The 27,655-nt window shown below is 46.0% G+C and overlaps 1 protein-coding gene across 1 annotated transcript in view; it reads right to left on the reverse strand.

Moving 5' to 3' along the window:
* The window catches only part of SYTL3 (synaptotagmin like 3), an 86,269-nt gene that overhangs the window by 34,618 nt on the left and 23,996 nt on the right, over positions 1 to 27,655 (reverse strand). Inside the window, exons 5-7 of the mRNA XM_032407551.1 lie at positions 21,273 to 21,337; positions 2,851 to 2,902; positions 1,215 to 1,284 (exon numbers count right to left, since the gene is read on the reverse strand). Coding sequence (XP_032263442.1) covers positions 1,215 to 1,284; positions 2,851 to 2,902; positions 21,273 to 21,337 — 187 coding nt within the window. The remainder of the gene's footprint in view (positions 1 to 1,214; positions 1,285 to 2,850; positions 2,903 to 21,272; positions 21,338 to 27,655) is intronic.

The following is a 27,655-nucleotide window of genomic DNA, read 5'->3' on the forward strand; positions in this document are numbered from 1 at the left end:
TCTTCTCTCCCTCTATCCCTCCATCCATCCATCCCTCCCTCCATCAGTCCCCCCATCCACCTCTTCCTCCATCCATCCCTCCCTCCTTCCCTGCTTCCCTCCATCCCTCCCTCCTATCCCTCCCGCCCTACATCCTTCTATCCATCCATCCATCCCTCCATCCATCCATCGATCCAGGAAATATGTCTTGAGCACATCCCTGCTGGGACAACTTCAGAGGATTTAGAATCTCAAGGAGAAAGTGGAGCAGAATTTTGAAGGTCATTCCAGGGACTCAGTTTGAAACTGGAAAAAGAATAAATATACTCTCTCTCTCTCTCACTAGCATATGAACATGAACATGCCTTTCTATGTACAGATATAGTTACTCTCTTTAATTCACAGAATAATAATAATGAAAATAATCAAGACCATGTGTTTTCATGGCACTTTACAGTTTCTAAGTACCAGCACAGACATTATTTCATTAGTTTCTCACACCAGCCTTGGGAAGCAAGCCAGAGGAGTATAACTATTTCCATCTCCCAAGTGGGAACCCAGGTAACTTCTCTAAGCTGACACCACTAATTTCTGTGGACAGAAATGGTCCTGGCCTATTTTATGTTAGCATCTACAAATACTCAAAAGGTACACACACACACACACACACCCCAGGCACTCCCACACCTATGAATCACACACCTGTGAATCAACCTGTATTTATTTCTCTTCACATCCCCAGAGACCCCCAACACACTGCAGCCTATTCAGACCCCCACACTCAAGAGCGCAGCGCACAGATAGGGAAGACAGCCAACAAAATGACAAGAGTAAAGTGGTAGGGGGTGGATGTGGGGCACAGGCAGGGATGTGGGTGCAGGTGGGGATGTGGGGTGCAGGTGGGGACAGAGAGTGCAGGTGAGGACGTGGGGCACAGGCAGGGATGTGGAGCACAGGTGAGGATGTGGGGTGCAGGTGAGGATGGGGGGTGCAAACAGAAGGTGAGTCATTGTTAATGCAGATGATCCCATGGCCCCCAAAGCATAGTGGGAGCACAGACACTGGGCAGGCCCAGCACTCTGGCCTCCATTCTCTGCCTCCCTCCATGGCCTGCTTCTGCTACAGGCGGATCCCTTTGCTCCGACAACCTTGGCCCAACCTCTCAGACCCCGTTCTTCCTCTACCTCTCTCCCACTGCCCCTTCCCCAGGGAGGCACACAGAACAGACACATTACCCTGTTTGAGCTGCTACTGCACTGGCTTTCGCTCAGAGGAGGTGGGGTAGGAGGAACCACAGAAATTTTGCTGCCAAGGAAAAATACAGGAATAAGAAACGGGTTATGAATGATCCAACTATTAGTCTTACAAATGCATGGGACTCGCCATCATCCTCTCGTTCAAGTTCTCTGACTTTTTTTTTTTTTTTTGCTTTTTGCTTTTTGCTTTTACTTCCTCATGTTTTAGAAGAGGATCCAGCGGCCCTGCATGGATCTGCTCCTCTAGGCAGGGTGTAATTTCCTGGTATCGGGATGCGGCAAATGAGCACCGAGCTGCCCCGTGCCCAAGCCTTGTGTGCCGCGCATGTTGTCTAAAGTAGCGCGGCTGCTCCAGAGCCCAGAACAGGTGTGTGTCCCCCGTGGCCGTGTGCGTTCTCTCAGCAGAAATCCCAACAGAAGTGCCCAAAACGCCATGCCAAAATCAAGCATGAGAGGAATCAGAAGTTGATGGGGGAGGGGCACTGGGGTGGCTCAGTCGTTTAGGCATCTGCCTTCAGCTCAGTTCATGATCCCAGGGTGTTGTGATTGAGTCCCTCTGCCTCTCCCCCCTGCTCATGCCTGCTCACTCACTCTCTCTCTCTCAAATAAATAAATAAAATCTTAAAAAAAAAGAAGAAAAAGAAGTTGATGGGGGAGTAAAAAAAAAAAAAATGAAGTCCCAAGACTGGAAAATCTCATAATGGGCCAAAAAAAAAAAAAGCCGGGTGGGGAGCTTTCAGTAATACTTTAATTTATTTGGTGCAATCAGGTGCGTGAATTGTTGCTAGCTCCAAGAGTGCTAGGTGTTTAGGATTTTGTATCAAGAAGTTAGATCTCGGGCGCCTGGGTGGCTCAGTCAGTTAAGGGACTGCCTTCAGCTCAGGTCATGATCCTGGAGTCCCAGGATCTAGTCCCACATCGGGCTCCCTGCTCAGCAGGGAGTCTGCTTCTCCCTCTGACCCTTCTCTCCCTCATGTGCTCTCTCTCTCTCTCTCATTCTCACTCTCTCAAATAAATAAATAAAATCTTAAAAAAAAAAAAAAAAAGTCAGATCTCCGGGTGCCTGGGTGGCTCAGTCAGTTAAGCACCTCCGGCTCCTTGCTCTGCAGGGAGCCTGCTTCTCCCTCTCCCCTGCTTGTGCTCTCTCTCAAATAAATAAATAAAATCTTAAAAAAAAAAAAAAAAAAAAGTTAGCATCTCGCAGACCATGCCTCACTGCTGCCAGTTTTATTCCCCGGATGTCTGAGGAGTCAGGTACCGGGCATGATGTTGGAGATACGAATGATTCATAAAAGCAAATGCCTGGTTCAGAATTTCATTTAAAATGCCCTCAAAAATAATATTTCATTTTCGTACCACATTTCAGGAGAATTTAGGAAATAAAACCTTTAGTGAGAAACTGCTCTGCTAGCTCCCAAGAAGGCCCTTCATAAGAATCTGGAAAGATCTCTGTTTCAATCTTTTCCAGGCACTTTATCATTAAAAAAAAAAAAAAAAAAAGTCACATTCCAGAGCAGCCACGGCTGAAAGTCCGGAGATCTAGAAGTTCTTTCAGCGTCCTTTTCTCCCCAGGCCAGGGGAGGGCCAGGACGGTCTGCCCTCGCACAGCACTCACCTCAGCTCCTGATAAGATTGCAAGAGCTTTGCTCCGGCTGTCCCGTGTTTGCCTGGAAGAGATATCAGCAAAGGTCATTCATTAGTAAGAAGACAACCTTGGTGATGCAAACACAGGAAGCAATCAATTAAAATTATTATTTTTCTAATACCACTTCTTGCAATTAAAAAGTAAAAGACCATCTTGGGGTGATAGAAATGCTCTAAAGTTCGACTGTGGTGATGGTCACACAACTCCGTAAATTTGCTAAAAACAAATTATATAATATGTTAAAAAACAGATGACGTTTATGCTCTATAAACTACAACCACAAAAGTTGTTAAAAATGCAGACATAAACACATACATACACATAATTGCTGGGAACGACTGCTTTTATTAAGAGTTGACGTAGGGTTAGATTTTCTAAATCTGGAAAATCTGAAAAGCAGTCCAAGCTTCCAAGCTTCCATTTGTCCTTTGGAAACATTTAATAATAGCATGACTATATTCCTTTAAACATTCCTTGTTATGGGGATTAAATTAATCTGTTAAAAAATGTAATCTCCTTATTTCTAGTTGAAGAAGCTAATAATTTCCTAAATAAGACCGCTTCTGATATAGTACTCTTTTTGTTTCGAGGCAAGGGGATTTTATGATGTATTAAGACCCCAAAAATAGAACTCTCCATAGTTCTGTGAACACAGTGTTTCCTGGCCCAGTGCATAGGAAGAGGTTAGTCTGCCCAGCCCGCCTCCACCCTGCCCGACACAGGGCTGGGAGCCACCAAGCCTGCCATGCTGTCTAGGGCCGGTGGGGTGTGTGTGAAGGTTTTAATCCACCCCCAAGAAAGACTGACATACATATTCACATCACCTCCATCAGAGGAGAAGCAGGGCAGGGAGTACTTTGGGGGAGGGGGGCGGGAGGCAAGCGGCTCTGATATCAAGGCCCGAACCCTAAAGCCAGGAGGAAGCTGACCCCCAGGGGAGGGGTTCCTAACTGGAGCCGGCCTCAGGGAGTGTGTGAGCCCCGAACTCACATGTCAAGCTCCGAGTCTCCCTGTCTGTGTGCATTTGGGGGCGGGGGTCGATGATGGTGTTCGCCAGATTCTCGAAGGCGTCCGCGAGCCCTCCCCCGCCCCCACTAAGGCTGCTCTAAGGCGGATCAGAAAGGCAGCCCCACAGGCCGAGAGGGGCACCTGCAGAACCGGCCTGAGACGGATGAAAGCCCGCGCCCGAGGAGCCGCTGGAAAGAAAACCGCGAGGCCAGAAGAAAAAGAGAACGGCCCTAACTGCTTCACGGTCGGTTGTCATGAAAGCAGAGAAAAGCAAGGCAAAGAAAAAGAAAAACTAGAGACACTGTGTATCCAGGGTGTCCTGGGTGAAAAGGCAGACCCCAACAGGGGACAGCGAGTTCGGAGCCCTCCTGGGGGTCGGCGGGTGCGCTCACCGCTCACCGTGGCTTGTGGCTCCCTTCCCGCCCGCCTGTCTGCTCAGACGCTCAGCATCTTGTCCCTGGATTGTGGTGACAGTGTCCCCAAGGCACAGCCACCAGGCACAGAGCACCCCCCATCGATGCTATCGTTCTACTGCCGAAAGCTCTTCAGTGACCCCTTACTGCCATTGCCCAAAGTCCAAGCCCCATGCAGCGTCCCGGGGCCTCCACACGCGCCCCTGGCGCCCCCTCTCCGGCCCGGCTTCCCTGCCTGCATAGACATTGTCTACTTACTCCCACTTACCCCCACCTCACCTCCTAGCGCCCACTGCCTGGGCATTTCTACCTCAGGCCCCTACCTCCATCTTCAGCTTCAGCTTAGTCCCCCAACACCCCATTTCCCAATACCCCTCCTGAGGTCCCAGCGAAGGCCTGGCCACAAACGGCTCTCTGCTGCCCCCTGCTGGCCGCATCGGGCCTGGCCGGCCGCGCTGTGGGCTCCGCAAACCCCCTCCGGAGAGACAAGTATTCTGGGCTCTACACAGTCTCTGTCCTCGGCAGCTGTGACAGCAGCCATGCACAGTATTAGGGTCGCTGGAGGGGAGGCGGGGGAATGGGATACCTGGGTGATGGGCACTGGGGAGGGCACGTGACGGAATGCGCACTGGGGGTTACGTGCGGCTGATGAATCACCCAAATCCACCTCTGAAACTAGTAACACACTGTATGTTAGTTAACTGAATTTAAATAAAATTTTAAAATAAAATTAAAAAAAAAATAGGGCGCCTGGGTGGCTCAGATGGTTGAGCGTCTGCCTTCGGCTCAGGTCATGATCCCAGGGTCCTGGGATCGAGTCCCACATCGGGCTCCCTGCTCAGCGGGGAGCCTGCTTCTCCCTCTGCCTCTCTCTCTCTCTGTCTCTTATGAATAAATAAAATCTTTAAAAAAAATTTAAATTAAATTAAATTAAATTAAATTAAAAAAATAAAGAGTGGGCATGTCTGTGCCCCAATAAAACTTGATGGACATTGAAATTTGAATTTCATGGCTTTTTTACAGGTTACAACTATTTTGACAACTCCAAAATGTAAAACTCATTCTTAACTCACAGGACATAGAAAAACGGGCAGAAGGACAGGTTTGGCCCTCGGGTCCTACTGTACCCCCATATCGTTGCTACTCCAAGTGTGGGCAGCACTGCAGTCCCAGCTGGAAGCTTGTCAACAATGCCGAGTCCCGGGCCCAGCCCCGCTGCACAGAATCGAGGTCCGTTCGCTGAAGTTTGGGAAGCGCTGCCCTGTTTATTTCCATGTTGCTTCCTCCTCTATTCCCTCACTTGTTTCTTATCAGAGGCTTCCTTCAAAAGCCCTACTGACTTTTCGTTAACATAACAATGCACGTCACAGGGGCGCCTGGGTGGCTCAGCCCTGGGCTCGACTGTTGATCTCGGCTCAGGTCACCATCTCAGGGTCGTGGGACTGAGCCCCACATTGGGCTCCACGCTCGGCACAGAGTTGGCCTGAGATTCTCTCCCTCCGCCTCTCCTCCCCCTGCTCCATCTCACACTCTCTCTCTCCAAAAAAAATAAAATAACCATGCATGTAACCACAGGGAGGAAACGCGGAGAAAAGGATGCCCTCCCAGGCGTCCTGAGAGGCGGGGTGTCTGAAGCAGGGGCCCCGCTGTGCCGCTCTGGCTGCCTCGTTGGGCCAGAGGCTGGCGGAGGAGCAGCTGTGGGTCGGGGGAGTCCAGGCTCCCAGAGCACGTTCGAGAAGGCGCGGCCACCGTTGGTCAGCAGCAGACTGCACTGCGCCAGGCGCAGGGCTCCACGGGCCTTTGCTTCTTGGGCTGTCTCCAGGTGTCGTCTCAATTTTATCAACGAAAACTGAGGCCCGGGGACATTTTGTAATGACAAAATACATACAAATGACAAACCTGCCTTTCGCACCATGACTTGCCTACAAAGCTGGACACGCACAAGGGGGGCGCGGTGACTGGTACGCGGGGGTCTCCCATTCTCTCTACTTTCCTCACAAGGGAAAATGTTCATAATAAAAAGCAAGGGGAGAAACAACCACTTATAAACCAATGGCCAACGCCCAGAAAATGCTGAGATTCTTCATTTTAGACATGCTTTCTATTTGTCCTGTGTATCTCAGGCCACGTAAATCAAGGGACCAAGCCCGGGGTTGCACCGGGGTTGGGGCATCCAGCCCTGGGTGTGAGCACCGTCCCTGCCCCTCTCGGGCTCCCCTTTCTCTCCTAGCCTGCCCCCTCCCCCCTGCGCCCCCCCACCCAGAGCACAGGAGAAGCTGTCCTTGGCTTGCAGCTCCGTCTATGTGGATACGACAAGTTGTTCTGTGAATGAACTTCCTTGACCAGCATCCAAGGCTGCTATGCGTTGAGTTGTATCCCCTGAAAAGACATGTTGAAGTCCTAATCTTTTTTTTTTAAGATTTATTTATTTATTTTAGAGAGAGCGCGAACAGGCGTGAGAAGTGGGGAGGGACAGAGGGAGAGAATCTCAAGCAGACTCCCCGCCGAGCACGGAGTTCAGCACGGGGCTCAATCCCACAACCCTGAGATCATGATCTGAGCCAAAATCAAGAGTCAGACGCTTAACCGACTGAGCCACCTGGGTGCCCTGAAGTCCTAAGCTTTAGCACCTGTGACTGTGACCTTATTTGGAGAAGTCTTGGCGGAGCAAGCTAGGGGGGGTCGTTGGGATGGGCCCTAACACAATATGACTGGTGTCCTTATAAAAAGGGAAAATCTGGACACAGAGGTAGACACGCACACAGGGAAGAGGACGTGAACACGGCCATGTGACAACAGAAGCAGAGACTGGAGTGATGTGTCCACAAGCCAACGGTTGCCAAGGATGGCGGAGAAGCAACCGAGCTACGAGAGGCGGGAAAGACCCTCCGCTGGCGCTGGCAGGGGCAGCGTGGTCCCCCGACCCTGGATTTTGGACTTGCAGCCCCCAGAACAGCGAGCCAGCAACACACTTCCGCTGGTCGGAGCCGCCAGTACTTTCCAGGGCTAGTTCCAGCAGCCCCACGGAAGGGCCTACAGGGTCCTCTGTGCTTCCGTCCCTGCATGCCTCTCCGGGGTCTCCTTCTGCCATTCAGAGTATGTACCCCCGTCCCATTCGGAGGTGCTGGTGAAGATGCCCGGTGCCCACTGGACTCTCCTCTTCCATGCTCCTTGCTCATGTGCCCCTGGCTGCCAGTGGTTTATCCTCCGGGACCCGAGCGGTCCTCACACACTGCCGTGCACACTTCTCTACCAGTCCTCTGGCTTCGCTGTCATCGTGTGCATCTGTGTTGGTCTCCCCGGCCAGGCGGAGAGCACCCCGAGGACATAGGTCTCCTCTTACGCCTGTTGGTGTCACCAGCACCAGCAGAGTATGTCGTGCGGGGGTGGGGGTTACAAATACAACAACAGCAACCAGAACTATTTTAACACAAAGCATTACCTCCTCATTTGAACCGTACGACCAAATATGTATGAAAAGGTCATCGGGGCACCTGTGGCGCAGTCGGTTAAGCGTCCGACTCTGATTTCGGCACAGATCGTGATCTCAGGGTCGTGAGATCGAGCCCCACGTAAGGCTGTGTGCTCAGCGGGGAGTCTGCTTGAGATTCTCTCTCCCTCTGCCCCTCCCCACTTCTCACGCTTGTTCGCGCTCTCTAAAATAAATAAATAAATCTTTAAAAAAAAAAAAAAGAAGGTCACTATTTTTTCATGACCTGGCTTACATGTGACTCACCCATTCGTTCACATCCACCGTGTCGAAAGCACGGGAGCACTTCACAGGGATAAGGAAGACATAAGCTCTGCTCCCACCCAGGAGCTCCCGGTCCTGTACGGATCCGTGCACACCACGGAGCACAGCTGTGGTTTCTAGATCCAACACCCGTCCTGCATCTGGCACACATGTCTGTGACAAGTCATTATCTATCTATGGACTACTTCTCGATCGAAAAAGAATAGGGATGAGGTACCTCATTTCAGGCGCTCACAAAAATTACAGAACGGATGCTCATCTTAGCCAGGCTCCATTGTCACGCGGGGTGAGCGAGCTCACTGCACACTCGCTGCAACCTACCAGTGCCCTGGAGGACAGGCCCTGCTACCCGGACTCTTCCCACTCAGGTGACGCGGGCCCAGAGCAGCCTCAGTGCAACGCAGCCAAACAGCAAATCATCTTGTCCGGTGGCCAAGCAGCCTCATGTCCTGAACTCTGGGACCTGTGTGTTATTCTTCTTCCAAGACATCACCATTAACCTCCCCTGCTAGACCGTAAGGCCCCACAGCAGCCCTTTGTTAGAGAAGTCCTACACAACCGTACAGCCATGTGGGATCCAGCTGGGGAGCTAACAGACCATCAAACAGGAGGGTGGCCTGACCCGTGACCACCTGTCTGCTGGTGCCCCTGGAGGGGAAGCAGCATCCCAGGTAGGAAACCACACTCTAGAATGCCAGGTGTGACCCAAAGCAAAAGACAGGTGGGGCAACCCCACATAGAGCCTCCCTGTGAACAACGCAAACGTGCCCCTTCCTCAAGCTAATTTTGTCTACCCCTAGGAGTTGGTTGTAATATATGGATTTTGTTAGAACAACACAGTTTGCTGATTCTTCCAGAAAAATCATCATAATAAACACACAAGTCTTGGATGTCTACGATGTGAACTGTGCCCCCTGAGAGGTGGCTCCCTAGTACAGTGCTCAACCTGCTCAACTGTATGTGACAGTCCTAATAGTTGGTCCACACTGGTGCTTGAGTATCCTCGAAATTCTAGAAAAGATGAATAAAACCAGGAGTTGAAAATAAACAAACAAATCAATCAATCAATCAATCAAACCAGGATTTGCAGGGGGTATTGGACAATTATGGTGTGTTTTAGGACTTTTTTCTTTAATAGGAAAGAAAAAAATCCCTAGAACAATAAAGTTTTAAACCAATTTTTTTGGCTCACATACATAAAATGGAAAATGTCTCAAAAAATTTGACCTAGAAATCCCTCAGCATATAATCATCATATCCTGTCATAAATGGTTTTGGAGTAGAATCCAGAGCCATTTTAAAATATATTTTAGTCCTTAGAGAAGCTCTGAGCTTAAAGCAGTGGGGCTAAGGATGATTTCATCCTGCCCCAGGATGAAAGAAGATAAAGTGCACAACTGTGAATCAGCAACTAATGCCTTCCAGGAGAACAAAAATTAATAATAGTCGATTTATAATCCTGTTGGCAGAAAATATCTCTCAGCCAGTGTCCTTCTGCTACGAGACATTACTCTTCTGCTTAGTCGCAAGAGAGAAAGATAATTTTTTCTCCTTAATTAAGCTCCCTATATTCTATCAGCAGAAATTCTGGATGGCTTCCACGTTAATAATAGTCACCAGGAGCTGGGCAGTAACTCTTCCACAAAGATACGCCTAGGGCTGACAGAACAACCAGCCAGGCTTGTTGAGGACCTGGGGACAACAGAATATAGACTGCCTTCCTGCGTCCTTTGATTTTCTCTAAAAATTGACTGTAGGGTTTAGGAGTTCCCTTTCCTAAAGAATTTGGATATTAATCCCTTATCAGATATGTGATTTGCAAATATTTTCTTCCCTTCCATGGGTCGCCTTTTTACTCTGTTGACAGCGTCCTTTGATGCATAAGCTTTTCATTTTGATGTAGCCTCATTTGCCCATTTTCCTTCTGGTGCCTGGGCCTTTGGCATCACATCTGAGAAATCATCGTCAAAGCCAATGTCATCTTTCCCTCTGTGTTTTTCTTCTAAGAGCTTTATAGTTTTAGGTCTGTTGTCCATTTTGAGTTAATTTCTTTCATCTGTGAATATCCAGTTTTTCTGGCACCATTTATTAAAAAGACTGATCCTTCCCCCTTGAATGATATTGGCACCCTTGTTGGAAGTCATCTGACCACATATGCAAGAGTTTCTTCTGGGTTCTCTAGGCCATTCCATTGGCCTCTCTGCCTGTTCCCATGCCCATGCCACAGCATTTGGATTATTGTAGCTTTGTAGTAAGTTTGGAAATCGGGAAGTGTGAGTCTTCTGGCTTTCTTCTTCTTTATCCAGAAACAAACAAAATAACCCAATTTTTCAAATGGGCATGGGACTTCAATAGACAAGAAAATATACAAATGGCCAATAAGTATATGAAAAGATGTTCAGCATCACTAATCATTAGGGAAATGCAAATGGAAACCCCAATGATACAGCCATTATGGAAAACAGTGTGGAGATTCCTCCAAAAAAATTAAAAATGGAACTACCATATGATCTAGCAATCCCACACTGGGTATATATCCGAAGGAGATGCAATAACTATCTCAAAGATATAGCTGCACTCCCATGTTCACGGCAACATTGTTCACACTAGCCAAGACATGGAAACAACCTAGGTGTCCTTCAACTGATGGTTAAAGAAAATGTGGTATATATTAGAAAGGAATATTGGGGCACCTGGGTGGCTCAGTTGGTTAAGCTTCTGCCTTCGGCTCAGGTCATGATCCCAGGGTCCTGGGATCGAGTCCCACATCGGGCTCCCTGCTCGGCAGGGAGTCTGCTTCTCCTTTTACCCCTCCCCCCTGCTCGTGCTCTGTCTCTCACGCTCTCTCTCTCAAATTAAAAAAAAAAAATAAAAAAAAATATTTTTTAAAAGGGAATATTATGCAGCCATAAAAAGGAAGAAATCCTGCCATTTGCAACAACATGGATGGACCTTGAAGGCATTATGTTAAGTGAATAAGTCAGACAGAAAAAGACAAACACTGTATGATGTCACTTACATGTGGAATCTAAAAACACCGAACTCAGAACAGAGGGTAGAATGGTAGTTACCAGGGGTTGGGGGCAGGGGAAATGGGGAGATATTGGTCAAAGGGTACAAACTTTCAGTTATAAGATGAATAAGTTCTGGGAATCTAATATATATAGTCACATGGTGATCACAGTTTGCCATACCATATTGTGACTTATAAGTTGTTATGAGAGCAGACTGTTAATGTTCTCGCCATAACAATGGCAAAATGATAATTGTGTGAGGTGAAAGATGTGTTAATAAACCTTATGTGGTAAATGTTTTGCAATACTTGTGTGTATCAAATCATCAAAACAAAATCCATACACAGAATAGAATAAGTGTCAGGCTAGTAGATGCCTAATAAATACTGAGGGAATGAGGTAAAAGAAAAAAAAAAAAAACACAATGAAATACTACTTCATGCCCATTAGAATGGCTATTATTTAAAAAAAAAAAAACAGAAAATAACAAGTATCCACATGGATACGGAGAAGCTGGAACCCTGCACGTTGCTCGTGGAACATAAAATGGGCGGCCACTGCAGAAAACAGTATGGTGGTCACTCAAGACATGAAATACAGAACTACCACGTGACCCAGCAACGCCACGTCTGGGTATAAACACAAAAGAACTGACAGCAGGAACTTAAACAGGTATTTGCACGCCCATGTTCATGGCCACACTGGTCACGACAGCCAAAATGTGGAAACCACCCAAGTACCCCCACCCCCGGGGGATGAAAGGATAAACAAAATGCAGTAGATACACACAATGGAATTTCATTTGGTCTTAAAAAGGAAGAAAATTCTGACACATGCTACCACATGGATGGACCCTGAAGACATCATAAGTGAAATAAGAAAGACATGAAAGGACAAATGGACTATGTTTCCACTTACACGGGGTACCTAGTGTGGTCCACCTCATAGAGCCAGAAAGCAGAATGGCAGTCACCGGGGCTGGCTGGGAGGGAGGACTGGACAGTTAGCGTTTAATGGCAAAGAGAGATTCGGCTTTGCGAGATGAAAAAGTCCTGGAGACGGATGGTGGTGATGGTTGTACAACACTGTGAACGTGCTTGGTGTGGCTGAACTCTACACTCACAAATGGTTAAAATGGTGAATTTTATGGTATGTCTATTCTACTGCAATAAAATGATGAGCATGGAGTTCTTAAATACAAAATGATTTCTCAATTAAATATGTAGGGGTCTAGTCTTTTCAAAAAATGTATTCACACAAGGAGATAGCTTAACGTCCAATGGTCAAGATACTCCCTAGAAACTACCCTAACCAATAATTTGGTCTCAACATATGAACACATGGATTCTTAACTCAGAAATTCTATTCAGTTCAATGATTTTACCTTGGTTTCCCATTCTGTTCATAAGCAGGGAAATAATGATGCTCACCAAATGCCATCACATTACCTGCCTATCACGCAGAGCTGGGACCAGCAAACTTTCTGCAAAGGGTCAAGTTAAAAAAGTGTAGGCTTTGCCAGACATACGATCTCTGTTGCAACCGCTCGACCATTGTACTGCAAAGTTGGCCATAGACAGAAAGGAGCTAGCATGGCTGTGTTCCAATAAAACTTTATACAAACAGCTGGTGGGGCACATTTGGGCTGCGTGCTGTAGTTTGCCAACCCCCAACGGAGCAGGGAGTATTAAGTAAAATAAAACACTGACTAGCCTAATAACTAGCCCATGTAATCACAGTTTCCCCTCCATGTTAAAAGCAATGGATCAAAATAGGGAGGTAGTCATGACAACTCAGGACCAAAAATGTAAACTGCCGAGGGTGGTCTCATCCTGGAGGGCAGTGGAGAGGGTGCAGAGGACAGTGGTAGAGGCAGAGAGACGCAGAAATGGTCCAGGTAGGAACACCGGTGCTCAGAAAGCAGCAGGGATAGTCTAGCGGCCTGGGGGGACATCTGAGATAGAATATGGGGAAAAAAAGATCTGGGTTGAGTTGATGTATTCAAAGCACCTTGGACAATCTGAACAATTCAATTTTTGAGTTGCTACTGTGAGCAAAGCCAAAGGCATCATGAAATCAAAGATGGCTACACTCAAGAACCTGCCTTCAGAAGACTATTACCTAGAAACACTGGGTGAGAATCAAAGGTTTGAAGGTCAAGGGCTTACTTCACATGGGAGTCATAAAATCTGACCTGACAGTCTCTGTTCTGATTTAAATGGACGGGTTTGAAAATCTGTCTGGGACACGGCGAGCAATCCAATCAGCTGGGAAAATCACCTCTAGGGCTCACACCCCCTCCTGTGGGTTTGTGTTCAATTTGTCTTTCCTCTGAAGGACAGTAGTGAGAAGGAAATATTCAAGAGATAAGATGCCACATTTTCTTTTAAATAAGACAAAGCCATATACAAAATTATGTATCTGAGAAATAAACATGATTTCATAAAGATGCCCTCTCATGAACATAAGTACATCACCTAGGCAGTTGGTCTGTAAACTCCAGAAAGCTTTCCTCAATCATCCCTGCAAAATCCACCTGCTGAATTGCACGGGTGGGAGGTCTTTACTGAGCCAACAAGCAGAGAGGCAATCAAGGCAGGGCTTTGTGATAGGGTCACCCCTATTTACTCATACCTCCTTCTTGTAATCTGTGAGCCCCAGTGCTCCAACCCCCAGACAGCCAGTCCTCCCAGCTCTTCTCAAAGCCCTGCAATCAGATGGGCCATATCCAACTGCCCGTGTAGAAGAAGAGAGCTCCAAAAAGGCACATGAGTGAAATCACACTCCTGGGAGGGGGTGATAAAACTTCTTTTCCTTCATGATTATGAGACATAATATGGTCCTGGATAGCTATATCATGGATCATTGAGACCATTATCAGAAGCTATCTTAATAGGGGCGCCTGGGTGGCTCAGTCATTAAGCGTCTGCCTTCGGCTCAGGTCATGATCCCGGGGTCCTGGGATCGAGCCCTGCATAGGGCTCTCTGCTCAGCCGGGGAGCCTGCTTCTCCCTCTCCCACTCCTCCTGCTTGTGTTCCCTCTCTTGCTGTGTCTCTCTCTGTTAAATAAATAAATAAAATCTTTAAAAAAAAAAAAAGCTATATTAAGGTACAGTCTTCCTAAATTATTTTATTTCCCAATTACTAACCATGGAGTGAAAGTCACAACAGATTGTTTTATATGTAACATTTAACCATTCTGAAACTTGAAAAAATATTAGTACTAAGAGTATTAGTATTGTCATCTTTCTGCTCTTAAACTCAAATATCAAGCAATAAAATGTCATGGTTGTCAAATAAATAAATAAATAAAATCTTTAAAAAAAAATGTCATGGTTGTAAAAAAAAACAAAAAACAAAAGCAAAAAAAAAAAAAAAAGTAAAAGATGCATTCACAGCAAGGAGCCAGAAGAGGGCACTATCTTTACAAGCTTAGCAGATGCCAAAAAAATAAGATTGGTTTTCAGTTTTAGTTCTCTAAGTTATTAGTGATCTAGAAAAGTGTCATCATAATTGTTTATTATATTTGCTACCTTACCAGTGGCTCTCAAACTTAAAATGCATAAAAAATTATTTGGGGACTTGTTAAATACACACTCTGGAGTCACGGTCCCACGGAATAGGGAACTTTGAATTTGAAACAGCTTGCAGCTGGTCCTGGAGCAGGGTTCCCAGAAGCCACAGTGAAAACCCTAGGCTCAGAGATAGCCAACTGCCCGAGGGTAGAGGGGCAGGAGGTGATTATGCCAGATGGCTGGGTAGCTAGCTGCTTACAGGACACTGCCGACCCTATGAAGGTCTGTATGTTTTGATCATTCTCATGCACCCCAGATGAACCACAACTACGGCATACAAGGAATTATTTTAAGACGACAAAACTAAATAGCAAATTATAAAATCTTAGAGGGGAACAAAAGCCAGTCTATAATCAGAAAAAATATGTAAGAAAAGCAAACTACTTAAAATATTTTTTGTATCATCTACGTGCAAAATAAAAAATTGGAGCTCATCTTTTCTTATTTTTAAATCTTTTTAAGGGTTGGAAAAGTAGCCCAACAAACTGCTACAATTAATACCTATTATACTTCATTGGATTATTACTTACACTTTGTCTACTTTCAAGGAAATTTGGGGAGAATTTACCTTAAATGGCACACATCCAATAGAACCATTAAAATAGGCATATAAAAAGGAAATGGGGTGACAGAGAGCATAATGATTCTTGGAATTCCTTAAACTGAACATTAAATTTGGCTCTAGGTTTCTGGATGCTAAAAAGGAAAAGAACTCTCTACAGAGAACATCACCTTGCATCTCCAAACAGCTCCATCCTTACTGACTTCATTCGTTCACTCATTCACTCATTTACTCAGAGCTCCAACCCTCAAAGAATTCTACAGGAAAAGCTAGGGTTGACTGTATGTACCCAAGAAAAAACTTCTTCTGTCAAAAAACATAATGACATAGGTGCAGCTAACAGGACAGAAAAGAGCAAAGAGCCTTAACATATAAAGAACTTCTGCAGAAGTTCAAACAGGTGGGAAATATTCAACCCCGCTAGGAATTAGATGAATTCAAATGAAAACAACAGGAAACCATTTCAGACTACCAATGTGGTTTTATCAAACTGATACAGTCTGGATTGTTTTTTAAGAACAATTCCTTTTTTTTTTTTTCCTAAAGATTTTATTTAGTCATTTGACAGAGAGAGACACAGCAAGAGAGGGAACACAAGCAGGGGGAGTGGGAGGAGAAGCAGGCTTCCCGGGGAGCAGGGAGCCCGATGCGGGGCGCGATCCCAGGACCCTGGGATCATGACCTGAGCCGAAGGCAGACGCTTAACGACTGAGCCACCCAGGCACCACCTAAGGACAATTCCTACTGGTAAGGAGGGTACACCCTTCCCAGGGGCAATGTTCCTAACCTCTCATCTTATCCTTCTCTTTCTAGAAATATTCAGAGATGTGCCAAAGATTTATCTACAAAGATGTCCATTGCACTTGTATTTATTATTTTAATAATATTATAAACTCCCAAAAATGTAACAGCAAAACCGGAAGTTCCCTCACTGTACCACAATGGTGATTTGGTTCGGTAAATGAAGTCACATTCCAATGTTGGAATGAGATGCAGTCATCAGAAAGTATGTAGTTGATGATGGATAAGAATATGGAAAAATGTTCTTTGTAAATTATTATGTGAAGAAATAGTATAAAACTGTATATACAATTTGATCCCAATTATGTAAGTCTATTAGGTTGGCACATATAAAATTGCCTTCATTCAATAATTTTTACCTAAAAACATCAATTTCTTAATGGTTTAATTTCAATACTTTTAAAAATGTGTGTGTGTAGATATGTGTGTATATGTGTATATTTGTATACACACACACATACATGCATATACCCTCACAAACATAGATGTATTGATTCACCAAAGAACAGATATGATGTATGATGTACACCAAAATGTTAACAAAAGTTTTCAGGGTGAAGTCATTGTCTTTTAAACATTATTTGTTATGCTTTTCTTCACTTCTCAATTTTTTAAATGAATATATATCGCTTTTACATTCAGAACAAATGTAATTTGAAATCCTGTTTCAAGGGATAGGAGTTCGTGGTGGCCAGAGTGTGGTAGGACAGCTCACGTACCCTGCCCAGGGTGGTGTAAATGAGCACATACTTCCTGAGGGTGATTTGGCAAAACACATCAAAGCCTTTCAAGTGTTCACACATTTGACCAGTCCTTCTTCTTAGAATCTCTCCAAAGGAAATAACCAGAGATGCCAAGATACCCGTACAGGATGTTTATCACAGAGTTATCTGTGGTATGACATTTTGAATACAATAATATACTTCCTGACAAGAGGGAACAGGTTGAATAAAAGACAGTGCATCCATCTGATGTATTTTATGCAGGGTCACTATATGTTGGAACAACTCTTAATAGCATAAGAAAATGTTTGAGCTGTATTGAATTTTAAAAGCAAGATTAAAATCTATATATAGTCTGATCATAAATCTGTTCAAAAAACCTCTAAGCCTGGGGGCGCCTGGCTGGCTCAGTCAGAGGAGCACGCAACTCTTGATCTTAGCGTTGGAAGTCTGAGTCCCATGTTTTGGGTGTAGAGACTACTTAAAAATAAAATCTTTATAAAAAGAAATGTAAGTCTGTATGTGCACACACACATGCACAGCATCACCTAGAAAGAAGACTGGAAGAGTGTGTGTGTGTGTGTGCAATTAACATAGTTTGTTGAGTGGAGGGATTTTTATTGCCTTCTGTACACTGTTCTGAATTTCCCAAATATTCTACAAAAAGTATGCATTACTTCTATAATCAGAAAATGAACAACTTTTTTTAAAAGAGAAAAGAAAGTTCCCTCTTCACTAAATGGAGGATGGAGTATGGGGAAGCAGGTGGACTCGTGGGGACCAGCTAGGAGCTCCTGCATTAGAAGTGGGAATGAAGAGCAGGGGAAGGGTTCAAGATACTGGGGAGGCAGAAAGGTCAGGATTTGCTGACCTTTGGATGCCAGGAGGGAGTCAGGTATGAGTCTCAGGTGCGTGGATTAGGGTAAGGAATACAGCCTACCGTAGCCAGCTTCTGACGGGCTCCAGGGCCCCTTGCCTCCTGATCCACCCTGTACCGTCCCTCCCACCCTGAATAGAGCAGACCTGTGTCACCACGGGATCGAGCAGAAATGACAGGGTGTGCTTTGTGAAGCAGGGGCATAGAAGAGATTGACAGAAAGTAGGATGGAAGTTCCTAGGAGTTCTGGGGAGGTGAGGGCAGGGGAGACTGCAGGAGGATGAAGTCCTAAGGATGGATGGTGGTGATGGTTATACAACAACGTGAATGCCCTTAATACCATTGAACTGTACGGTTAAAAATGGTTAAAACGGTAAGTTTTATGTTGTGTATATTTTAACCATAATAATAAAATTTTTTTAATATAAAAAAGGTAGGGCTCTGCTTGTCTCTCACGCCAGGGCCCTGGGGGAAGCCAGCCACCACGTGGTGAGCACACTCAGGCGGCCCTGCCAGAGGCGGGGGTGCGGAGGAACCCAGGCCTATGGCCATCAGCACCACGAGCACACCGGGTATGTGCATGAGCCCCCCAGAAAGCAGATCCTCCAGCCCCGTCAGCTGAAGACAGAAACCATATAAAATAATATTGATTGTTTTAACATTTGGAGGCATTTGCTATCCAGCAATAGAAAGAGGCACAGATTTGAGCCATCTGGTACTCTTCGGTGTCTCGTACCACCATCTCGTTTCCCCAGCTTCCGATGAGGATGTGGAAGGCTGGCAAGAGCCGCATTCCCAGCATGACAGCAAACACTAGGTGACGGGCAGAATCTCAGTCTGCAGCACAGCGGCGAGCAGGGCTTGCGGCGGGCTCCCCACCAGGCCCGCCAGGGGGCGCCAGAGAGACCGGAAGGCATGAGGTTCCCGAGCACGTCCGACCCCCAGCGAAACCGAGGGGTCCGCTTCCTGCAGTTAGCACCTCGGGGCTTCCCACAGGCCTCCCTTTTTGCCTCTCTTCCTCCGATAATACCTGTTTCACCAGTTCCCTGAATTAAATCCTCTTCGCTCAAATCCCCACGTGGTTTCTATTTTCCTAACTGGCCCTCAGCGGATACAGCACGCGGACCAGAGTCCACTCAATTACTGTACCAGCGCCAGCGTCTGGTGGGGGCACAGGTGTAAGCGAGGGGGTTCCCACCTGCCCGGGCGAACCGTCACCCCGACGGCCCTTCCCGGCTCCTCGCCTGCCAACCTCCGCCCACCCACCCGAGCTCACACGTGTGTTCCCCCAGCTCGGCACTTTCCCCTGGGCTCTCCCCGCCTTTGGAGCCCAACTCGCCTAAAATTGGACAATAAGAAAATGGGACACCTCGGTATGTGAGGGAGCAAGTGCAGAGGAGGAAGCAATTTGTTTTTTCTTTGTTGTTGTTTGTTCCTTTTATACCTTGGGAGAGACAGTAAGAGAAAAGGATGATTTCTTCTCAGGCTGACTTTCATTGTCTACTTTTTTTTTTTTTCTTGATCTTTTCATTCTGGTGGAAAGTCACTGGACAAAAAAGAGAAACCCAGGAGTTCAGGTTCATTCCTGTCCTACACCTTTTCTTATGTCAGGTGGCCAGCCTAACTGCTTCTGCTCACTTTTACTCACCAGAAGAGTGCCAGAAAGATGATGAGAAGGTAAGGAGCACGCACACGCGCACACACACGTGTGTGCAACAGATGCATGCCACACACCTGTGTTCTGGCCTGCAAGCTCATTTCCCTCATTGAGATAATAGTACTAAAACTTTCAACAGTGTATTAAAAAGTTTCCAGGAGAGGTCTTCATGGACTTGTTTTGAGAAATTACAGAAATTTCACTCCCCAGTCTTACCGTTTATGAAGTAGGAACTGAGTGAAAAAATGACAATCTACCACCCGAAGAAGACCCCAGCCCCATAACAAAAAGGTTTTGTTTTTTTTTTAATTTTAAGTACAATCTACTCCCCACCATGGGGCTTGAACTCACAACCCCAAGATCAAGAGCCACATGTCTACTAACCAAGCCAGCCAGGTGCCCCAACAAAAAAGTATTTTAAAGACACAAAATAAAGCAATACAACTTAGACCTCATGCTGCCATGCTTGTCTAGATTATGCCCTAAATGGGGATGACAGCCCCAGGGAGGCAAAAAGGGTGGTTAGTGGATAAGACAAATTTTAGTGTGCTCCAAAAGGTCTCAGTACAGAAACAGAAATATACCTGGGGTAGTAAATTTTCATGGATGGGTAGTATTTAGGAAAAAGTGTTAGCAAGGCTGCTTGGGACAGGAGAGTGGGCTGTAAGGAAAAGTGTGGAGAAGCACTGTCCTGGGTGAGACCACACGCACTTGCTCACCCTTTGCTCGAGCATACCCCTTAGCATTGTACTTCCTTCCAGATTTGTAAGAAACTCTGCAGAAACATAATCTTTGCTTGAGTAAGAAGAGTCTGGAATATAATCCAGGAGAGAATGTAATGCCAACTGATTATCAACCTCAGCTAACAGTGCCTTTTATAAAAGCTTGAGTGTCAGCACTCCAACACATGGCTTCCTTTCCTTGCCAACACATTTTGGGTTGTGGCTAAATAGCTTCTTTATCTCAAACGGTCACTTTTTCCAGAAGAAAGAAGGGTTTCAAGCCACCCTGTTCCCTCTAGGTCAGACTAGGCTCCTTGTGTGCAGTCCCCACTGACCCACATCACAGAGGATGTGTGTTACCATGTGGATGAACGCGAGTCACAGAGCACGCGGGCTCCACTGGATTTTGATGACACGTGTGTGCCTTTGTCCGATAAGCCGTTCTCCTGTCTGTGCAGCTCACATCCTGACATGGCATTGCTGTTACCAGAGAATTAGTTCTCCCCATGGCTTCTGGCCCCAGCTACCAATTACACCATTACATCAGCTTCACAAATACTTTATAAGATATTCCAGGTGCCCAGACCGTATGCACACTTGCACTCAGAGACTCACGACATGCTCTCACTTCCTAATCATCAACCTCTGCCAAATTCTAATACCATCCACCACCCAGGGCCTTCAGCTATTCCATCACTTTGTTCAAGTATCATGAACAAGGTTTTGTGCTCAGTGATGTAAGGGGCTAACAAGATTTGAAAAGCACAGTTGCTGCATATGGAGAGAAAGAGAAGTATACAAATAATACAGCATAAGGCACTTTCCCCAATTATGGAAGGGATGGACAAACCAGAGCTGCTGGAGTCTCAGAGGAGGGAGAGCTCACTCCCACAAGCAGGAAGTCGGGGAGACTCCAGGGAGAGCTGGGGTACTGAGGGGAACACCGCAATGAAAGATGCTGAGCAGCATGGGCCAAAGGGTAAGCGCAGAAAGCACAACCAAACAGAACAGGAGCTCAGAAGGGCACGGCCTGCCTACCATGACCTGTAAAGTGTTTGTTTGTTTGTGTTAAATAGGCTCCATGCCCAGCATGGAGCCCAACATGGGGCTCGAACTCACGACCCTGATATCAAGACCTGAGCTGAAATCAAGAGTCAGACGCTTAACCCACTGAGCCACCCAGGTGCCCCCAGCCTGTAAAGTTTTTTAGTCAAAAGTCTTAACGCCAAATATTTTAAAACTGGGAGTATATCATTTTACCTTAGAAAAAAACTTAAGAGCATTTACCTTCAGTTGGAAATTTCTTGGCTCGTTCCTCAAAGAACCATTCTCCAGTTTTTATTTTCACATTTCTGAAAAACAAGCAGAAAGGAAGCCTCAGACAGAGATGGGCTGTATTTGGCTCATGAGAGGTAGGTAGATACTATCACATAAGATTCGTCTTGCAAGGGTCCTCCGAGTTCAAATTTCTGGCCCCAAACCTTACTTTACAGATCTCCTGTAGAGGTTAAATGATCTGACCAGTCAGCAGCAAAGCTGGGAGTCTCTGCTTGGGTCTATTTTATCCTATATGTAACATGTGCATGCAATGTATACATACTAACATATGTGTGTGACCAACACATATTAAGTACTTCATGTTTTCTGAATAAATATACAAGGAGAAACAAAATTACCATCAAAATGATCAATTACTATTTTTACGGCAGTGAACAATGGCATGAAAGATAGTCAACAAAAAATTCTAGGTTAAGGTTAGTTTGTGTTTGTTTGGGTTTTTTTTAAAGATTTTATTTATTTATTTGACAGAGACACAGCGAAAGAGGGAACACAAGCAGGGGGAGTGGGAGAGGGAGAAGCAGGCTTCCCATGGAGCAGGGAGCCCGATGCGGGGCTCGATCCCAGAACCCTGGGATCATGACCTGAGCCGAAGGCAGATGCTTAACGACTGAGCCACCCAGGCGTCCCAAGGTTAGTTTGTGTTAACCACGTTTCCTAAGAGCTAACAGAGTAGCCGAGAAGTTTCCTGGAAGGACCTGAAGTCTGGAATGTGGGATCCATGTGCTTCATGAAGACCCGGGACCTGGGTCCAAGTGGACCACCTGAGAAATGCCCTCTTCTTGGCCAGCTGCTCGGCTAGCCGGTGCTAGGGTTCCTTGGCATCCCTGCATCCCCTCCAGTCTCGGTCCCAGGAGGAACAGGGCCCTCTGTATGCGCACTGCTTGAAACCAAAGTCCCCAAATGCCTTGTGCTCTTGACAGTTCCCAAATTTCAGGAGAAGCTACCCTCAATGTCAAAAAACCTTGGAAATGTAGAATTGTTAACATCATTTTAGGATGTAAAAACGTAAACACACAGATGCTACAAGTTTTTCACACCCTTAAAATAATGTGCCACAAAACTTGCCAATTCCTGGATTATGAAAGTTTAAGAAAAAATAAAACTTCAACTTACGAATTCTCGTCTATAAAGTACCAAAATAAGTTCTCCATTAGGTTCTTTTAGGCTATATATGAACTCAAATGGATTTTTCTTAACTAATGCTTACAACTGCTATAAATGTTAAGTCAATTCACAAATATATGTCCAACTGTATGTTTTTAAAATACCCTCTTTCTCTACGGAGTTCTAGTAATTGTTAGAAGACACCAACCAGCTTCTTCCCCTTTATCCAGTAAGAAACTGTTATGTTCTCTGATGAGTAAGTAAATTATGATTCCCAATGCTTAGTGACTAGAACAAGGGAAAAATACACAGGACTTCTATAAATTGTGATAACAGAATTTTGATAATCAGTCACTACCCTTCAGAGCCAAAATATATAAAATGTTCAGCTGTGATATGTCTCTAGAGAGACAGGGAAAAGTTTGCACCATAAAATCGAACATCTAATCTACTAAACCGACACGAAACACTGAGAACTCAGCTCCTTGGAAGTTCCCCCTCTGGTGCGTGAAAGCAAGCATGGGATCAAAAACCAGGCGAAGTTTGGAGAGATGAGTGGGGCAGGTGGTGAATTCACGCTCTTTTGAAGGACCCTACTTGCCACCTATGCTCGTGGGCAACTCTTCCATCCGCAGGATGAGGTCTAACCATCAGATGAAGAGAGCTGAGGAACAAAATCAAATGTGGAAACAGGAGGCCTCCATCTAATAAATGAACTCCCCTTCCTGGACTTTTCTTCCTGGTGGTGGTGACCCTTTCAGCCAATCTACCCTGTCCTGCCCTGCAGCCTGTTACCCTTGGGACCAACAGCATCCATGTACCAGACGGTGCGGGGATGGCGCAGGGCTCGGACTGGAAGGTCAGAGCTGAGAACTCAGCAGTGCGTCAAACCACGACCCCCTACGGTCAGCCGAGGCTAGCCAGACACAGCCTGCCGCGGTGAAGTGGGCACACGGAAACACCATCACGAAAGGGAAGCTCAGCGGAGGGAGGGGGAAGGTGGAGACACCTGGGTAAATCACCGTCCTCCTCCAGCCCTGGCTTCAGAATCTATGCAGTGAATTAAAATATCTGTCCCCTGGTGCTAGGTCCTCTAACGGCATATCCCAACTGACTACTTGTGAAGTTCAAGCAGGAGCTTGTCTGGCAGGACAGATCTGGACACAGACTTCAGGTCTCTCAGGCTCGTCTGTGATTAAAGAATAGAAGGATAAAAACAGCACAGTCCTAAACCGTGTGCCAAACAGCACGTTTTTTGCATTTGAGGCTGTTTCCTTTGAGAACAGATTTGAGCTGGATCTCCCAGTCCTTGCAGAATCAGCCGTTCCTAAGCAATGATTCCCTGATACCCTTCCTAAAGGCTCCCTGTCCACACCAATCCCCAGGTACAAAAAGGGGAACCCTTTGTTGCTCTTACCGTCTAAGACGGCGGGGAGCAGACCTTACAGTAGCGGCACCTGCACGTCTCTGTCCTCGTTAGGGCCAACCCAGGGTAGCCTGACTCACAGCAACAAGAGGAAGTGTTTATTATTTCTTCCCAGATGATTAATCAGAACCTGGCTATGAAAGCTTCTTGAAACATTTTCTGAGCTCAGCAATAGGCTAACGGGCTTTTACATCCCTCAGAATCGAGACTTGCTTCTTTAAAACTTATTCAATCAGGGGCGCCTGGGTGGCTCGGCCCGTTAAGAGTCTGCCTTCATTTGGCTCAGGTCATGACCTCACGGTCCTGGGACTGAGTCCTGAGTTGGGCTCCCTACTCAGCAGAGAGTCTGCTTCTCTCTCTCCCTCTCCCCTTCCCACTCATGCTTGCTCTCTCTCTCAAATGAATACCAAAAAAAAAAAAAAGTTAAAAAAAAACTTTTTCAATCAATTGACAAATACATCTCAAAAAGCAAAAGCCTAGGGTTTGTGGAGACAGCAGAAGCTCCGGAATTGGGAGAGCTGAATTTGGTATCTGACCTTGCCATTGACTCTGCGTGAGGATCATTGGCATAAATGCCCAGCACATGGTGCAGAGCCAGCTCTAACTACTGGAGGTCCCGCCATCCATTCTCCATAGCCTTGGGCTCTGCTCATGCTGCCCTTTCATCAGCAAACAAGAAATGACTGTTGAAAAGCACTTTGCAAATCCCAGCATACAAATGTTGAATGATACAATGAATGGATGACCCAGAACAGAAAGATCGTTTGACCTGTTACTATCAGAGCAAGCAGGGAGCCAAACAGGCCTGTTGGAATGCAGTTTTACTTTGCATCTAAATTACTTGCATCTGCGGATAGTTAACTGTCCCATCCACACCTTACGCTCTTCTAAAAGTCAGCATGATGTCCCTAGAGTTGCTTAATGTATTTTATATATATATATATATTTATTTATTTGACAGAGAGAGAGACAGCGAGAGAGGGAACACAAGCAGGGGGAGTGGGAGAGGGAGAAGCAGGCTTCCCGCGGAGCAGGGAGCCCGATGCGGGGCTCGATCCCAGGACCCTGGGACCATGACCTGAGCCGAAGGCAGAGGCTTAACGACTGAGCCACCCAGGCGCCCCAGAGTTGCTTAATGTATTTTCCAGCATGCAAGGGACAAGAGGTGAAAATCGGTCTGCAGAGTCAGGATTCTGGGAACGCCTACAGAGACATCTTTCCCCAGGGCAGATCTGCTCTCCAACCAATGTCCTGATGGCCAGAAAGCCTCAGGAGGCCCCTGGTGGCTCATCAGACCAACAAGCTGCAAAAAGTCCAAATGAAGAAGCCGAATATTGTAAAACTGAGACCCCCCCCCCGCCCCGCCCAACTGCTCTGTGCTAGCTTATCCACCTGTTGGGTAGTTCCCAGCTGAAGTAGTCTTAGGCAAGCATACAGTGGAATTTTATTTTATTTTTACTTCAAATAATCTCACATCTAAGATGGCTTTTAGTTACAAAGCAAAGCAGTGAGGTTTTTTTCCTGCCAGCTCAGTTGATCCGCTTTCAACATTTTCACAGGAAAAAAATACTGATCATAGTGATTAAATCCTAGGTAACTAGGGGAGGACTCAGAGAATCAAGATGAAGATAAAGAAATGATTGTATCGAGCTGCTGCCTCCCCTCCTTGCAAAACATTAGTAACTCTCCCTCAGCTGACCTCAGAGAGAAGACGGGTGCCCCTGTGTCATACTCAGGGCTGTATTCATAGCCCCAAGCGTGACTGGGGTGCATCCCAGGGGCCAGTGAATCCATGTGGGTTGGTGAATGAATAAAAAGCCCCAGTTCTGTGGGGAGCACCTTGAGAACTGTAGGGAGAAGCTGGGATCCTGCTGGGGTGCACACTGAGATCTAATGTGTATTGGCCCCTCTAAGCACATGGGGGGGGGCACGGACTCAGGCACCAGAAACTGTAAACAAGGGAAGCAAGCTGGGGGCAGACAATAAGGAGGGGTGGGGACTGTGACGAGCAGGAGAACCCGTGGCCCATTGCAAGGCATTAAAATGATGCATATTATACTTCATGCAGGCCCAAAACACAAGGCCCAGGGGCTGTCGGCAGCCTGTTGGCCACGCGTTTGTGATTCTTGGTTTGTTACATCAGATAACTAGTTGACAAAAGTGAGAAAAATTCCACTGTAGCCGGACAGAGCTGTGCTTGAGGCCTTGACAAAAAATCAGATTAGATGCTACGAATTGCCCTATCTTCCCCAGAGATCTGGGAAGGGCCGCCCGCCACCAAAGGGACCACAGGAAGGGTGAGAAACAAGGAGCCCATGCTTGTTGGCAATTCTTCAACCTGAAGAGACAATGGAGAGCCTCTGACAAAATGCCGGAGGCTTCTCGGGACGCACAGCACTGGGGGAACCAGGGAACCTTTCAGAAAGCACTCTGTCCTCAAAAGCACCTAAGACCCGCCTCTAGGAGAAGCAGACAGAAAGACAGAAGGAGAAACCACGCTGACATGAAGAGACATCAGACTAGAACAAAGACAAATCTAGGAAACTAGAGAAAAGCAGAACAGACTGTCTGCCAACTCGCAGGAGCAGAACGGAGATGCAGGAAAGCTGAATCAGTGAGCTCACCCAGTAGACGGGCTTTTCCAGAACATGAACAGAAAAAATGAAGACATCAGATTTTGGAAGACAAAGTCAACCTACATATTAAAAGTTATTCCAGGGCGCCTGGGTGGCTCAGTCGTTAAGCATCTGCCTTCGGCTCAGGTCATGATCCCAGGGTCCTGGGATCGAGCCCTGCATTGGGCTCCCTGCTCAGTGGGGAGTCTGCTTCTCCCTCTCCCACTCCCCCTGCTTGTGTTCCCTCTTCGCTGTCTCTCTCTCTGTCAAATAAATAAAATCTTTTAAAAAAATAAATAAGAGTTATTCCCTAAGAAGCAAGGGCCAGTGGCATAAAAGATGATCATAGGAATCATACCTAACTGAAGAAAATGTTACTGAGTCAAAAACCAAGCAAACCTTCACCTCACACCCATTAGGGTGGCTACTACCAAAAACAAAACAAAACAAAACAACCTGAAAAGAACAAGTGTTGACGAAGATGTGAAGAAATGGGACCCTTGTGTACTCTTGGTGGGATTATTAAATGGTGCAGCTACTATGGGAAACAGTATGAAAAAAATTAAACATGTAAGTACCATATGAGCCAGCAATTCCACTTCTGGGTCTATCTCCAAAAGATCTGAAAGTAGGGTCTCTTCTCTTAGAGATGTTTGCACACCTATGTTCACAGCAGCACCATTCACAATAGCCAAAGGGTAGAATTAACCCAAGTGTCCATCAGCAAACAAATAGACAAACAAAATGTGACATATACACATGATGGAATATGCACCTTGGAATATGCAGCCTGAAAAAGGAAGGAAACTTGCAATAAACTACAACACAGAGGAAGCTTGAGGACATTCTGCTAAGTGAAATGAGCCATTTGTAAAAAGACAAGCACTATATGATTCTACTTATATGAGCACCTAGATCCACAAATTCAGAGAAACAGAACATAGAGTGCTGGTTTCTAGTGGAAGGAAGAAATAGGGAGTTGTTGTTTAATGGGTATGAAGTTTCAGTTCTGTGAGATGGAAAAGTTCCAGAGATGGATGGTGGTGATGGTTGCACGAAGATGTGGACAGACTTACTGCCCCTAAACTGTAGGTAGAAAAAGAGCTAAGATAGTAAATTTTATGTTATATGTATTTTACCACAATTAACATTTTTAAAATTTTTTTAAGATTTATTTATTATTT

This window comes from Phoca vitulina, unplaced genomic scaffold, assembly GCF_004348235.1.
Source record: "Phoca vitulina isolate PV1807 unplaced genomic scaffold, GSC_HSeal_1.0 scaffold9, whole genome shotgun sequence".
Classification (NCBI taxonomy): Eukaryota; Metazoa; Chordata; class Mammalia; order Carnivora; family Phocidae; genus Phoca; species Phoca vitulina.